The sequence below is a fragment of the Rattus norvegicus genome, chromosome 5, assembly GCF_036323735.1.
Source record: "Rattus norvegicus strain BN/NHsdMcwi chromosome 5, GRCr8, whole genome shotgun sequence".
Taxonomy (NCBI): Eukaryota; Metazoa; Chordata; class Mammalia; order Rodentia; family Muridae; genus Rattus; species Rattus norvegicus.
This window is the reverse complement of record NC_086023.1, coordinates 171,832,174-171,846,345: the sequence shown is the minus strand read 5'-3', so window position 1 is coordinate 171,846,345 and position 14,172 is coordinate 171,832,174. Positions and strand designations below refer to the sequence as shown.

At 50.9% G+C, this 14,172-nt stretch overlaps 1 protein-coding gene across 1 annotated transcript; it reads right to left on the bottom strand.

Annotated features, from left to right (window-relative positions):
- Window positions 1–8,116: 8,116 nt before the first annotated feature.
- On the bottom strand, window positions 8,117–12,492 carry C1qtnf12 (C1q and TNF related 12). Its single transcript, NM_001108000.1, has 8 exons — window positions 12,072–12,492; window positions 10,131–10,247; window positions 9,893–10,013; window positions 9,650–9,801; window positions 9,063–9,171; window positions 8,796–8,886; window positions 8,591–8,669; window positions 8,117–8,339 (listed from the first exon to the last, which is right to left on the bottom strand). Exons 1-8 carry the CDS (start codon window positions 12,228–12,230, stop codon window positions 8,241–8,243), a joined length of 927 nt encoding a protein of 308 aa, NP_001101470.1. The 5' UTR covers window positions 12,231–12,492; the 3' UTR covers window positions 8,117–8,240.
- Between the last annotated feature and the right edge of the window lie 1,680 nt (window positions 12,493–14,172).

Genomic DNA, 14,172 nt, shown 5'->3' with positions numbered 1-14,172 from the left:
GCTAGGTTGTGTCACCACTGCTGCTAACCCAACCCTACCAAACTGGTCTGCTGGTGTATTCTCGAAGTGTTTGCAAGTGGATCTAGCTGCTGCCGCTTGCTAACTTGTGAACTGAACTGCCGAGATTTCCAGACAACACAGAAGGGAGAACCTTTCTTTTTTTCTTTTTCTTTTTTTTCAGAGCTGGGGACCGAACCCAGGGCCTTGCGCTTGCTAGGCAAGTGCTCTACCACTGAGCTAAAACCCCAATCCCAGGGAGAACCTTTCTAAACAGGTCCACTTTCCCTGGATCCTTTCTTTTCCACTACCACTGGTGGGAAGGTTAAAGCATTTTAAGAACCACCGTTGAAAATAGGATTTGAAAAAAATTAAAGTTATAATCAGCCCAAGGATAGCACCACCCATAGGAGGCTGGGCTCTTTGTCAATCACTAATTAAGAAAATGTCTTACAACCAGATGGTACAGAGGCATTTTCTCAGTTGTGGTTTGTTTGAATGATGTTTTTGTGTAAACATCGTCTCTGTATATATACAAATGCTGATTTCTGAACTGGCAGAGATCTGATTACAGACCAGACTTTGGCATTGTTTAGCATCCTCAGTGTTTTGCAAACACTCCCTCTCTCACCTTCTGATTGGTTTGTTACAAATCTGATGGCCTATAGCAAAGGCAGGAAGTGGAAAGGTGGGAATTCCAGGAAGAGATAGGAACTCTGGGAAAGATTCAGATGCTGGAAGATTTACCCTGGAGACACGGAGAAAGTTGGACATGTGAAACTGGGAAGAGTTAGCCAGCCGTGTGGCAGAACTGAGGTCAGTATAAATGGGATAATTGAGTTACAAGCTAGTTGGGGACATGCCTACCTTCAGGCCTAGACATTCGCTTATTAATAAATGACCCTCTGTGTCATTATTTAGGAACTGGGGCAGAGACAGAAAAGCCCAAATGGTTACAAAGGTTCACTCCTTTCCAGTGACTTTAACTTGTCAAGCTAACCTAAAACTAGCCAGCACAGTGTCCTACCACTGGCGAACTTCTCTCCTGCCACGCTCTGGGGTTGCTTCACCCTTGATATTTCGCATGGCAGGTAAGGGAGGCATGAAAACGAGAGATGAGAACCAAGGAGACTTTTGGGGAAAGAAGGGAGAGGTGGCAAGTGCCATAGCATTCAGAAGACCCAGCCTATCTGAGCCTCATCTGTGTCTTATCTCCTAGTCAGACTCAGGCCCCTGCATGAGGTGTGACCACTAAGACTTGTAACGTGCCCTCAGCGGCATTCCCAGTGGAGTGTAGCACCCTTCTCTGACAGGACTACAGAGAAAAGCCTGGGGGTTTTCCAACAACACTGTGTATCTCTCTCGGCCACGCTGGTGTGGGTGATGAACACTGCTCCAGTTGGGGAGAATCCAGGAGTCATGGCGTATGCCCACATCAGCTTCATACTGTAAACACTGTAGGTAGCAAGTGCCTCTTTGAGGCCAGGCCTGGTATGACAGCAGGCCATGTGAGCCTGCTTTACTAAGCCAGGACCTGACTTACCAAGCTCAGTGACCCAAGAAGAAAGAAACCTAATACCCAGCTACTCCCTCCTGTGGCGTCCGGTCTTGGCTGACCCAGCTTTTACAGTGGGCCATCCTCACAGTCTCCCACTGACAATCATGAGAGGAAGTGAGGGTCAGTGTCCGCTCAAGTCCCTGTGGTGGTGGCAGGTCAGTCTTGCCCTCCAGCATACCAGATGGGGCCTACCTCGCCTTGTCGAGCCTGCACTAGAGGAAGAATCCGCTATAATCCCCTGCAGTTGCTTTGGAGGGTCCTGTTCCTGAGAGATGCTCCTGTGGCAGAGACAGGGGCAGCCCTAGGAATGCAAATTCCATTACCCCAGAGCCGCTATGGAGGTATCTGGAAAGGCCAGGAAGTGGCTGGGGTTGGGGATATATCAGCCGTATGGGACAGATACTTCAGTGGCCAAAATGGAGTTCGTGTGGCTCCTGCTCACTCCAGTTCCGGCTGTCACCTCATATCATCAGTTTCAGCAGAGTTGTCTCAGGGATGTGGGTGCAGGTGAAGCTGGAGTCTTGCTGGGGCTGGGCTACATGTGTGCACGCTGGCTGTTGCAAAACTGATGTTATCTCTTGGAAGAGCCTGTGATTCACTGCCCCAGAGCAAGGGGCTGTGCCCCAGATCCTCCCAAACAAAGACCCTTTGTTCCTAAACCCACTCATCCAGGCCCACATGAATAACAGGCCAGACACATAGGCAGACAGACATGCCAATGGAGGCAGCCAGTACAAGTAGAATCAAAGCTGTTTTCCATACCTGAGTGATTTTTCTCAGCCTGCCTGCCTCAGCTCTCAGAACTAAGCATGGAGGATCTGGGGCTGGCTGCAGGAGGCCCCAGCAACAGTCCTGGAAGGAGTAGAGCCTTGAGGTCTTAGAACCCATAGTGGCCTCAATTGGGAGCCTAGGGTCAGATTGGCGAAGCCCAGTCAGTGAACAGTGCCCCCAAACACAGAACTTTGTGTTCTGCTCTAAGCTACAGTCAGTCATGAATATTTCAGCTTGCCTGAAGCCAGTGTTCTGTGGGCAGCACAGAGTCCACACAAGGCTCCCGCTGTAAACTAGGCCAGGAGCCCCTTTGGGGCTGGGCAGCCTCTCTCCCTTGACCTCTTCACTCACTTTTTCCACCCAGGGAACCTCAGATACCGGAGATGTACTCACAGTAAGCTAGTACAAGGGCCTGAGCAGCCATACATCCTATGCTGGAGTTCCTACCTGACTTCAGCAGGAACTGGGTCCTGCTGGGACCCATGCCACTGGGTCTTTCCAGCACCAAGGACAAGAACTATGTCTACTTCTGAGTTTGACCACTTGCTGTGGAGAGTTCCAATCAACTGGACATCTACTCCATGGTTCTTCCTGGATTCAGAGCAGAGATCTCTGGAGACACAGATACCCTCCACTACAAATTAACGTGCACACTCAGGGTGCCTCTGTAGGAACATACCAAGACATACCCACACACTGTTGCCATCACCTATACAGAAGACATTAAGTTGCCTATATAGGTTCACAAGTATACACAGATGTGCAAGAGGAACACCTCCAAAGAGAGCACCCACAATGCTAACCAGGTACTCTTGGTTTTTCTACAGAATAAGTAGTCTGGATCTGTGTCTAAGGATGATACACTGCTTCCAAATTCAGGGGGCCCAATAGAGAGCAAATATCCCAAGGGTCCTTTAGAACAGACCCAATCAAAAGTCAAGACTGCCTATCTATATTCTAAGGTACCATGTATAGGCCGATATGAGCAGTCCTCTTCTGTATGTTGAACTCCCAAAGGGGATTACAAGGTGGGTATGTGTGGGGACTGGCACTGGGAAAGCCACATAACACCTAAAATGTAGGTCGTAGAGCCTTGTTTGTGACCAGAAGCCTCTGATGCTGCCTACTCCTTCCAACTCCTAGCTTGAGATGCAACCTAAAAAGGACTCTCAAGCCATACAGAGCATGAAGACCATGTTCTTCTTTGTGCTCCAGCCCAGGACATGGTGGCAAGGTTACTTAGGGATCAGGCACTGACTGAACACTACAGCACACCCCCAAAACCTGCTTGGATATTGCTCCAAGGAGGACTGGCCAGGTCTAAACTAGGCTTTGGCCCAAAACCAGACTCAAGAAAGATTTTTCAGATCAAGTATTTCCATGTTGGGTATGGCCTCCCAAGAAAGTCAGGAGCTCCTGGCAGTGGTTATACCCCACCTCCAAGACCTAGTCTGGCAGGCATAAGGGTCAGACTGAGGTTGTGGGAAGTCAGCCTAGCAAAGGGGTTAGCAAGGCCAGCCAGCACCTCCAGCTTCTCTAAAACAAGGGCTTGGGATCAGGAGCCAAACCAAGGCTGTCCAGCACAGCACTGGTCATGCTTTCTCTGTTCCCAGCCAATTATCTAGATACTTTGGCCACTTCACAAACCAGTTTCAAAATGGGAGAATGTAGAAGAAAATTACCTTCCCCTGATGCGTCCCCACTCTTGGGACCCTCAAGCCAGCTCCCACCTGAATATTAGCAGCTTTAGTCTGTCTGTTTTCCATAGCATGCCATGCACAGGCTGGGTGCATGGCCAGGCCTATAATTCCTCTGCTCCACACAGCTCTGACTGGGTAGATATGCTAGGTGTCTTCCATGAACCTCTGGAATATCAGGCCTAGGACCATGTGAGAACTGAGAAAACTGTACGGTACAGCCAGGTACAGCAAACCAACTGAGTGTTGTGTCTTCTGGGCAGGTTGTATGTGTATTCCTGTATCTGTTACCTGGACCCTCAGTAGGAGCCTTCCACTCCACCCTAGACACCACTCCCTTGCTTCTGGGCCCCCAGCCACTAGGGCTCATCTGGAGACAGCACATTCCAAGGAAATTACAGCTAAGTGGCTAATGACCTCCGATTAGGGGCAGAAATGGGGAGGAAGAGCAGACAGACAGACGCAGGTGGAGTCAGGCGCCCAGACAAGGCCCACCCTGATCCTGGCCACCTGCCCAGGCACCACTCTGCAGAGCTGGGCTCTGATCACTGTGTCTCCTCATCTCTCATCTCCTCCTTTCCCTCTGTCTCTTTGTGGAGCCCCAAGTCCCATTCTCTGTGTCTCCATCTGGGGGATTACAGCCACTACAGCAGCCAACGAGACCAAAGAACAAAGCTGAGAGACCATGACTCTGGGCAGGGAGGCCCTGTATGTGGCTTAGGAGAGTCTGGCTGGTGCTGTCCTCCATACTGGGTACTTAGTTTCCAGCCTCAGCCTGATCTGCACAGAGTAATGCTGTACTAGTGGAGCAGAGGAATTACAGGCCTGATAATGCAGAGAGGCAGCCCCTGAAAACCCTAATAATGTAAGTAACGTGGTTATGGATCTGCAGGTGGAGATATTCAAACCATAATTCTGTGCCTCCCCCTTTCTAGTCCCTGTGCTGCCTTCTCACAGAACCTTGATCCTTAGTATCTCTCACCAATGGGCCCCTGAAAAGTCACTCTATGTGTAAACTTTTTCCCCTGCCATAGTGTACATGGAGGCCCCGGGGGTAAGGATCCACTGAGCCACAGCCCAAGGGCCTGGGCCTCTAGAAGGAAGACCTGAGAGCTCCAGACCTTGGTCTAGCAGGTAGACTGCCCAACAAGGGTGCTCTTTCTGCCAACAAGCAGAAAGGGAAGAGGGTTCCCTGAGAGTGGATTTTTAAATCTGGCCTGGGCTCCCAGGTCTGTGAGGACTGCAGTAATTGGCAAGTGGGAGGACAGTTACTCCTTCCTTGAACCCCTTCCTATTTACTCAATAGTGACCTTGGTATGCTCCTGCTAGGGTAAGGACTCTAGTAAGCTTTGCACTATCGCCCATCAAAGTAGCTGGCATTGAAGCTGCAGTCAAGTGAAACACAGATCTCTCCAGACAGCCCCAGCCTGACGCCACAGTGGGGGTTGGGAGTAGGGGTCCAGAAGAAAGGTGGAGATGGGTCAGTGGCCAAGCTTACTACTACAAAGACTGGCGCCATCCACACCACCTCAGTGCCTGGTTTGGTTGACCTGCCTCACTGCCCAGCAAGACCCTAGGGAGGGGCCCTCCTATCGTACCTCAAGGAGGGTCAAGCTCTTGGGTGAGAGATAACAGCACACACACTTTGACCTCTTCCAGTGTCTACTGCCTCACCTTACATGCCGCCCACAGGCCTTTGAGCGGATCCCTTTCCTCTGCTGTATATTTCCTTTTGGGAGATCATTCCAGAGCAAGGGAGATTCTCCCCTGCTCAGCCTTGAAGACAGAATTCTGATGGCCTGCCATGGTTTTATCTTGAGAGAAGTCAGGTGCCAACTAGAGATAGTATCTTGGAAGCTCAGCCAGCTGGGACATCCTGAAGCTAATATTTTATTCTTTGATGGGAGTTTGCCAGAGACAAAATAGTGTAGGGCTAGAGGGGCCTCACATTAGTCACTGTTCCTACCTTGAAGACTGCAGTGGATGGGCTGCTAGGTCTACCCTGCACATCCTCTGATCTTTGAAGAGTGGTTGCCACTACTGGGGAAGGTGGAAAGAAGGGGAACTCCTGCCTCGGCCTGGGCCCGTTTGCCCAAATGTCGTCTTACCACATTTGAGCCTGCAGGTGCTCTCCAGAGTGGTACATAGTTAGTTGCCTAAGAAGTGGGCAAGCTTGTATATTGCTTATAAAACCCTTGCGCTCCCTTCTGTTCCCCCGTGTATGGACTCCTCCTCATAGGATACAGGTCCCACAGGGGCTCTGTGCTGATTAGTTTGTTTGTTTGTTTGTTTGTTTGTTTGTTTGTTTGTTTTGCCAATTTGACCAAGCTAGAATCATCTGAGAAGAGAGAAACTCAATTGAAAAAAATGCTTCCATAAGACTAGCCTGGCCTGGCCACGTGTGGTGGAACATGCCTTTAGTCCCAACACTTGGGAGGCAGAAGCAGGCAGATCTGAGTCCTAGGACAGTCAGAGCTATATAGGCAGATCCTGTCTCCCCACCCCTACCCCCCCAAAAAAAAGAAAGGAGAGAGGGAGGGAGAGACATGGAGGGGGGGGTCCAGGTTAAGCAAGTCACAAGGAGCAAGTCAGTCAGCAGCACTCCTCTGTGACCTTGGCTTTATTTCTTGCCTCTAGGTTTCTGCCTTGAGGCAGACTTTCCTTATTGCTGGGATATGATCTGAGAATTATAAACTAAAATAAACCATCCCCCCCCAATGTGTTTTTTGATTATAGTGTTTCATCACAGCAATAGAAGTCCTGAGACAGAAATTGGTACTAGGAGTGGGATGCTATTGTGACAGACCTGATCACAATGTATTCTGGGGAGGATTGCTAAAGGACTTTGGAACTTGGGGCTAGATAGCCCAGAGTTTAATGACTTACAAGACAATGCTGAGAGCAGTTCAGAAGATGGAGGCCTGGTTTGTAAAGTTTCAGAGCGAAGTTTGAGTGTCCCTAAAAGATTATTATCAGCTATTTGCTTTATTTTTTTTTAATTAAAAATCTTTGGTTCTGGTTAGCTAGGGCTGAAGAGTTGGCTGTTATTAACAAGAGACTATGACCACTAAATTGAAGTCTTTGCCTGCTGGGATAATTGACACAGGTGAGTTGGAGCTGAAGAATCCTTTTGATTAAGAAGAGACCACCATTACTGAGGGAAAATCTTTTGGAAAGCATTTCTGTGGGGTCAGCACACAGAAGCTGTGATCCAGAAGCAGCCAAGGCTGTACCTCCTGCTAGCAGCTGAACTTGGTAACATGTGACAGTTTCCTCAGGTGATGCTGGTTTTGAAGGCATGAAGGGTCATAGAAAGCAGCAGAGACCTGGCACTTTTCAGAGGCCATTGATAAAGGTAAAGACTTAGTCGAAATAAAAGCTCCAGAACTGAAGGGGTAACTGAGAGAAGTTGAAGTTTGGAACATGAGGCTCCCAAAAGAGAGCCCAATTGCCACGGAGAACCCAGCATTTTGGAGATGTCAAGGACAACAGGTATGGGAGCCATCCTGAGCCTATGAAATAAGCCATCTGTGCTGTGGGTGGCAAAATCGAAGTGGAACTGCCAAGACCCTTTGGAGAAGATGGTGAGTGGATCCCAGACATGAAGCACTGAACTTTTATACTCTTGGGCTGTGGCTGTACCCTGGTTCTTTTCTCTTGAAATAATAAAGCATTTAACTTGGGCAGTTTGTTGTTGTTTTGTTTTGTTGGTTTTATAGAGAGGTTTTGGCTATTGTTGAGAAATTTTGTACTTTAAGAGAGACTTTGGATTTTTGTTTTATTTTTCGAGACAGGGTTTCTGGAATGCACTCTGTAGACAAGACTGGTCTCAAACTCAGACATCTGCCTGCCTCTGCCTCAGGGTCAACTCAATCCCCAGCAGGGAGAGAAACTGCCGGGAAGCTTCGCTCCCACCACTGGCTGGAGTCTATCTGGAGACCATGTGAGAGGACTTTATCCTGGTGCCTCTTTGGTGCTACACTCTGCTCTGGAATCACATGTGGACAATCTTCGGCTTGCTGTACCTCTCCTGTTCATAACTTGGCCACTCAGTTTCCGTTTCTACCAACACAATAACCAGATGGCACCCAAGGGTGATGAAGACGTTTGGAGTTCTTTATTGCTATGAAAACTATTAAAAGGGGGAGTAGTCCTTTTCAGCTCCTCTAAGAAGCAAGGTGTTGGCTCTGCAATCCTCAATCATCTCTTCAGTTCCTCTACGTACCCAAAAGCATCCCGGAGAAGCTGGAGCCGTTCTGGATGGTGAGGACTGCCCCAGAACTGTTGTCCACGAACACAGAGACATACTGTCCAGACTAAAGACGTCACAATGCACATCATCATTAGTGGGTGGTCCCAACCTAGAAGCCCACCCATCCATAGGGATAGCATTTGGAGCCAATACTCCCCAACGGTTGATGCACTAGCCATATGGACCTAAAAATACCTTGACCAGGCAGCACCCTCTCCTCCTAGGCACAAGGAAAGGTTCAGAGGGCTGGAGCAACTACTTGTACTAAGCTGTAAGGCCCTCGCAGGCAGAGAAGCCCACCCACCTGTTGCTTACCTGTAAATACAGCAGCCCCTGAACCTGCACGGTGAAGACCCTGCTGTTGCTCTCCAGGCCTGACACAGCCTCCAGGGACCTGGGCGTAGCACCACAAGGCATCAGTGTAGAGGCCACTGGCCCATGGTGCCCAGACACCCCTCAAGGTGGCTACTTGTAATCTCAGTCCCAGAAAAGACCCCAGAGGACTACGGGTGAGACTCACGTATGACGGTGACACAAGGACTCAATACAGATGAGGACACGGACCGTGTCCCGGGTACGTAACCGGCCTCTGCCCTGCAGTTCACTGTGGTCTATGGAGAGGGCAGTGGGTGGGTGGGGGCACTTCAGGACACTGCCCAGAACAGGCTCAAGTGTCTGCCAGGGTTGAGGGTGGTTGGCCCCAAGTGGAGTAGATGGCATCTCTGAGGTACTCACCCTCAAGGGATAACCTACCCACCGCCCATACTGTATATGTAGACTGGCTCACCCACGTGCAGGCTGGCAGAAAACTGGAAGATGGCAGAGACTGGCGCTGTAAATCGGCCCAAGGACAGGCTCAGGCCAGATCCCCGCAGGAAGGCACCCTGGGTAGTAGGCTGTGGAGATTAGGAGATGTCTAGCTGCATTTGGGGCCTGGATCCTCACCATGTACCCGTTAGCGAAGCGAGGCACCTATATAGCCCAACCCGAAACAGGTCTTTCCTGGGCCTCATTCTCTTTGTGGAAAGGACAGGGCTGACCTGTATGCATACACCCATGTGGGCCTTAGAGCAAAGGCTCCAGGCTCCAGGGGGTGGATAGTACCCCAAAGCTAATAGAGGGGATGGCAATTCTAGGCCTTACTTCTGTCTTAGTACAAGGTGAGGCACACTGGAGCTCCTGACTTCAACAGAGGCTGGCTCTCATCCTCTACGATAGTATCTCTAGGGCACAATGCAGGCATGTGTCCAGCAAGAGTTGTCTGGAGATATCTGTGGGCCCATCTTGCCAATAAGGGACTACTCCTGTATCCTGTCCTCTGGGTGTATAATCCCCACAGACATAAATATTATTTTGACTTGTGCTCCCACTCACAGCCTGGAATCCTTGCAGTTCCACCAGAGTCTTCTTGTCTACCGTCACAGGGCCTTTCAAACGGCAATGGAAGGCCTCGACCACCAACCGCTGCCTGGGTTCCTGGGGTAACAGCGAGTCCGGTATCCCTGAGAATCGAAGTTCTGCGGCCTCTGTGGAGAGGGCCGCTTTGGGTCAGGTCCCTTCTAGTCCTGTAAGAGCTTCCTGGGCTTCTGAGAGAGGCTGGGTACAGGGCAATCTCACCTTTCAGCATCTCCTGAAATTCCTGCAGCAAGGCCTCTGGGGTAACTTCCAAACCAGGGGAACCAGGTGGACCAGGAGGGCCAGGGGGTCCTGGGGGTCCTGGGAGACCTGAGAGGCCTCGCTAGAAGAGGTAAAAGAAGTGAATCCGAGTAGGTGCCCCCACCCCTGACCGCCTTCCCTGTGCTGAGAACCTGAAAGGAACCCATAAGGGCTGGTCTCACATAGCTCAGGGCCTTACCGACTTCTTGTCCCGGCCACGGCACCGTTTTCTAGAGGCCCCATCATCCGGCCGTCGGACAAAGTTCAGCCATGTCATGTGGGCATCTGAGAGCTCAGGTCCAGAGGCTTCCGGCGGCTGAAAAGCCAGAGAAGCAAGGCTAGTGTACTGACAGCCAGGCCCCCGGCCTCTGTCCTAATAGACCCCACAGATATCTGTGAACTTTTAGTGGAATATTCGGGCATACACAAAGATGTCACTGGAATAACTCGGGTCATGGCCCAAAGGGACTCTCCCTGATCAGAACCTAGATGTCTCCCCATGAGTGTGAGTGTTAGGGGCGGGAGGAGGGAATAGGCAAGGTGAGGTCTGGGCCTCTGTGAAAGCAAGAACCTGACACTAAAGTACCTGGGGCCTTTGTGAAAATGACCACGATCCCTCTGGCCCTGCTCCATGAAGAAGGGCATAATGGACTCATATGGGGCAAGCCTGGTGTGTCTCTAACAAGAGGTTGGCCTTAAATGAGGTAAGGTAGTTACAGACACATGGGCATGGCTGGGGAGAGTATGCCTGGTAAGGGCCAAGCCCATCTCTGGGGACAATTAGGATGTGGAGGAGATCTATACGTCAGGCCAGCAGTGTGTGGAATGCACAGGACTGTGGCAGCCACTAGCCTAGCTGTGACAGTCTGGTTGTTCCAAGATGTTCCTGCCTTCCAATGAAGTAAGCCAAGGCTTCTGGCACAGTCCAAGGTCAGTCCTGAGTAAGACCAAGGTGGCTGCTGGAGATCCTAATTGGAACTAAAGATGTTCTCTTCCAGACAGGTTAGCAGGCTAGAAAGGACTTGCAAACACTGCTTCCCCCTTGGGTCCCGCCCTGGGACAGATGCAAGGACATCTGCTTGACCCCTTGGCACTGAGAGCAGCACCAGACACTGCTGAGTCAAGGGCAAAGACTACAAGGAGATGTAGAACAAGCCCCACCCCAGCGCAGAGGCAGGGGCACCTGGAGAGTGAGTTCACAGAGGCTCTATCCCTGCTCTATCTTCTCAAACTGTCTACTGTCCTATCTTTGGAAAGACAACCCAGGGCAGGGCCGAAAAAACTGCCTCCACTCAACTGGGTGGACACAGCCTCCCTTGCCTAGTTATCTCCAAGGACGGTTATTCAGGACCCAACACCTGCAGAAGCTACTAATAAGAGAGGTCATAATCTGCCTTCTGCCTGCCCACAGCTTAGAATCCCTCAGCTCTGCTCACTCTGCCTATCAGGAAAATGTGGCCTCAGGCTTGAGGTGCTTTGATGTGGGCTGAGAGGCAGCCAAGCTAGCCAACACAGAGACACCCTAAGAAGGAGAGATGCAAGGATCAAAGATTCAGAGCCAGGAGAATCCTGTTTGGGTCAAAGCTATTTCCCTTCCTGACCTGAGGGCCCACAGGACGGCTGCAGTAGGGACTCTGAGACAAGCGCTCAGGAGATTCCTGTCTCTAAAGGACTGGAAGAACAGGGTACTTTGCATGTAAGTTGCCACAGCAGAAAGGCTACCACAGGACCCCTGGAAAACACAGGGGACAGGTTAGTCAAGCTACTTCCTATTTAGAAGTTATGATACATAAGGTGACCCATTCATTTACCAGGATGCCCGAAGTCCTTTTCTGCCCTCACTTGAGAAAGCAATTATATCTAATGGCATCAGAAAACACACTGAGGCTTCAAAGCGTTAACCGTTGCCCCACCAGGAGTCCCTCTTGTCAGACCCACCAGGCATGGCAGAGGGAAGCTCCCCCACAGGCCAGGGGGACCGTCCTGACTGCAGCAAACTCTAAGCCAGGACCAGTGGTCAAGGTCTTATGCAGAGCAACCTGGAAATAGGAGAGCAAAGCTGTCGAGGTAGGAGGGCTAGTCTGAGCTTTGACGCTGTGCCTAGAGCTGCATACCTACATGCTCCCCTGCCTCTGCCTACCTTGATGGAGCCTGGGAATCCCTCATGGCTGGATGTGGTAATATTGGGAGAATCCACACGCACAACCAGCTGCCGAGGCTTCTTGAGTTCCTGTCGTGCCCGGACTCCTGCAGTCTGTAGCCAGAGGAGAGCTGCCGCAGCCCAGCCCCAAGCCCACATGGCTCAGTCTCCGCAAGTAGAGGCTTAGGGATAGGAGCCCCGGCCAGTGTGCTTATGGGGGCGGCGGCAGGCATTCAGAGCCCCTGCGCGGGGGCGAGGCCCAGGGACGAGCCCAGCAGCCGCTGGTGCATGTCTGCAGGAGGAGTCAGAACTCTTCGTCTTTGCCGTCCTATCCTCCTGCTCAGTGCCCTTGCCGGCAACTCTGCCACCAAAAGAGACCTCCTTCCTTCCTAAGCCTCTCAGGCTCCAAGGGGAGGACTCACACAGGGAACTTCCACCGCATGGAAGGCGGGGTAGGGCAGGGTGGGGCGGGGCAGGGGCGGGACCCCTATGACCAGTGATTCCATCACCCCTTTCTAAGGAGATGGGAGGAGCTGGGTTGCTTCCCCCCAGCCCAGTCTCTGGTCTCCTCTCAGCAGGATTTCTATTTAGTTAAGCTGGGGCTGTCAACTCTCTATGGCATCTTTCATACCCACACCTCCAAGGAGGTGAATCCAAGTGATTCCTTCACTTTAGGAAGCTGTGTACAAATCTCCCAGACTTTACCCCACATACCTCATTCAGGCCCAGAAGCAGCCCTACCCTAAACCACAACAAAGGGCCTGGAAAAGTAGGACTTCATTACCTGGTTGCTTACCCCTCCTAGCTAGTGGTCCTCCCTCTACTTACATGAACCCTACCAGGCTGACCTCGGCACGGAGCCTGGCAATGGAGTGGCTGGTGATCTATCTTCTAGTCTGTCACCCCACTGTCAGTCCCCTAGGCCTGTCTTCTAAGAGATTAGCACAGGCCCAGGTTACACTGCAAAGGAGAACTGGTCCTTGTCCACCTGTGACCAATACAATTTGCCCCTCTAGTACTCACAAGTGACAATGTCAGGTCTCCAGAGGAAGGTCCTTCTGAATCACCTTCAAGTTGCATGTTGGTTAGCTAAGAACAAGCTGAGCCAACGAGTACCTTGGGTTTGGTGATTATGGCCCTTGTGAGACTGGGCCAGGATTCCCAATAGCCAGATGACCTCCAACTGGTAAAAGTAGTGGGTCCAACTCCTCTACAAAGGAACTGGAGCTGCACCCCCTACACACACTGACTGGTTGGTCCCAGTGGGTACGGGTCCTGGTAAACAGAACAGAATGTTCTAGAATACAGCCCCCTCAATTCTCACACCAAAAAAGTGAAAGGTGATCAGCTCCAGGCCACAGAGAAGCTTAAAAAATAAAGCAGGGGTAGGGGAGAATGTAAGGGAAGTGTCCATCCCTCTGCTCCTGGCTCCCAGGCAAACTGTCACCTCCAGGAACAGCTGAAGCTAATCTTGGGAGTGTTTCACACATACTGTCAATGCCTCATGCCCTCAAAAGTGTCTCTGGTCCTTACGTTTACTGGTGGGACCACTTTGGATAAGTACCAGCATTTGATCCCCAACAGTGACCTGTACCGTGTGTGTGTGTGTGTGTGTGTGTGTGTGTGTGTGTGTGTGTCTGTCTGTTCACGCATGCCAAGAAAGACAGCCTCTATGCCCCAAGTTCAATGATCAGTTTTTGGAGAAGGCAAGTGCCTCAGCCCAGAAACCTCTTCAAAGCACCCTGTTCTTCTGATCCACTTATATCTTGGTGGCCCAGCCTTTCTTAGTGTTTCTGGTAATAGGAGTCCCCAGCTCTGTCTTTCAAGCAGTTTATAAGCAGGTAGGCTAGAACTGCCAGGGATACCACAGTGGACCTCATTTTGTGACTAGGGATGGACTCAAGTTTCCAGCTTTCCAGCTTCAACATCTCCCAGCCACAAACAACTTGGAAAATAACCAAAAGAATCCTACTTTGGTTCACGAAAACCCTGATCAAGGTGGCCTCCAGGAGGATCACATACTGGCTCTCAATCCCAAGCCCTGGAGAAAACAGCTCAATGGGAACCTACTGGCCCACTATGTGTGGATGACCCTCCTTCT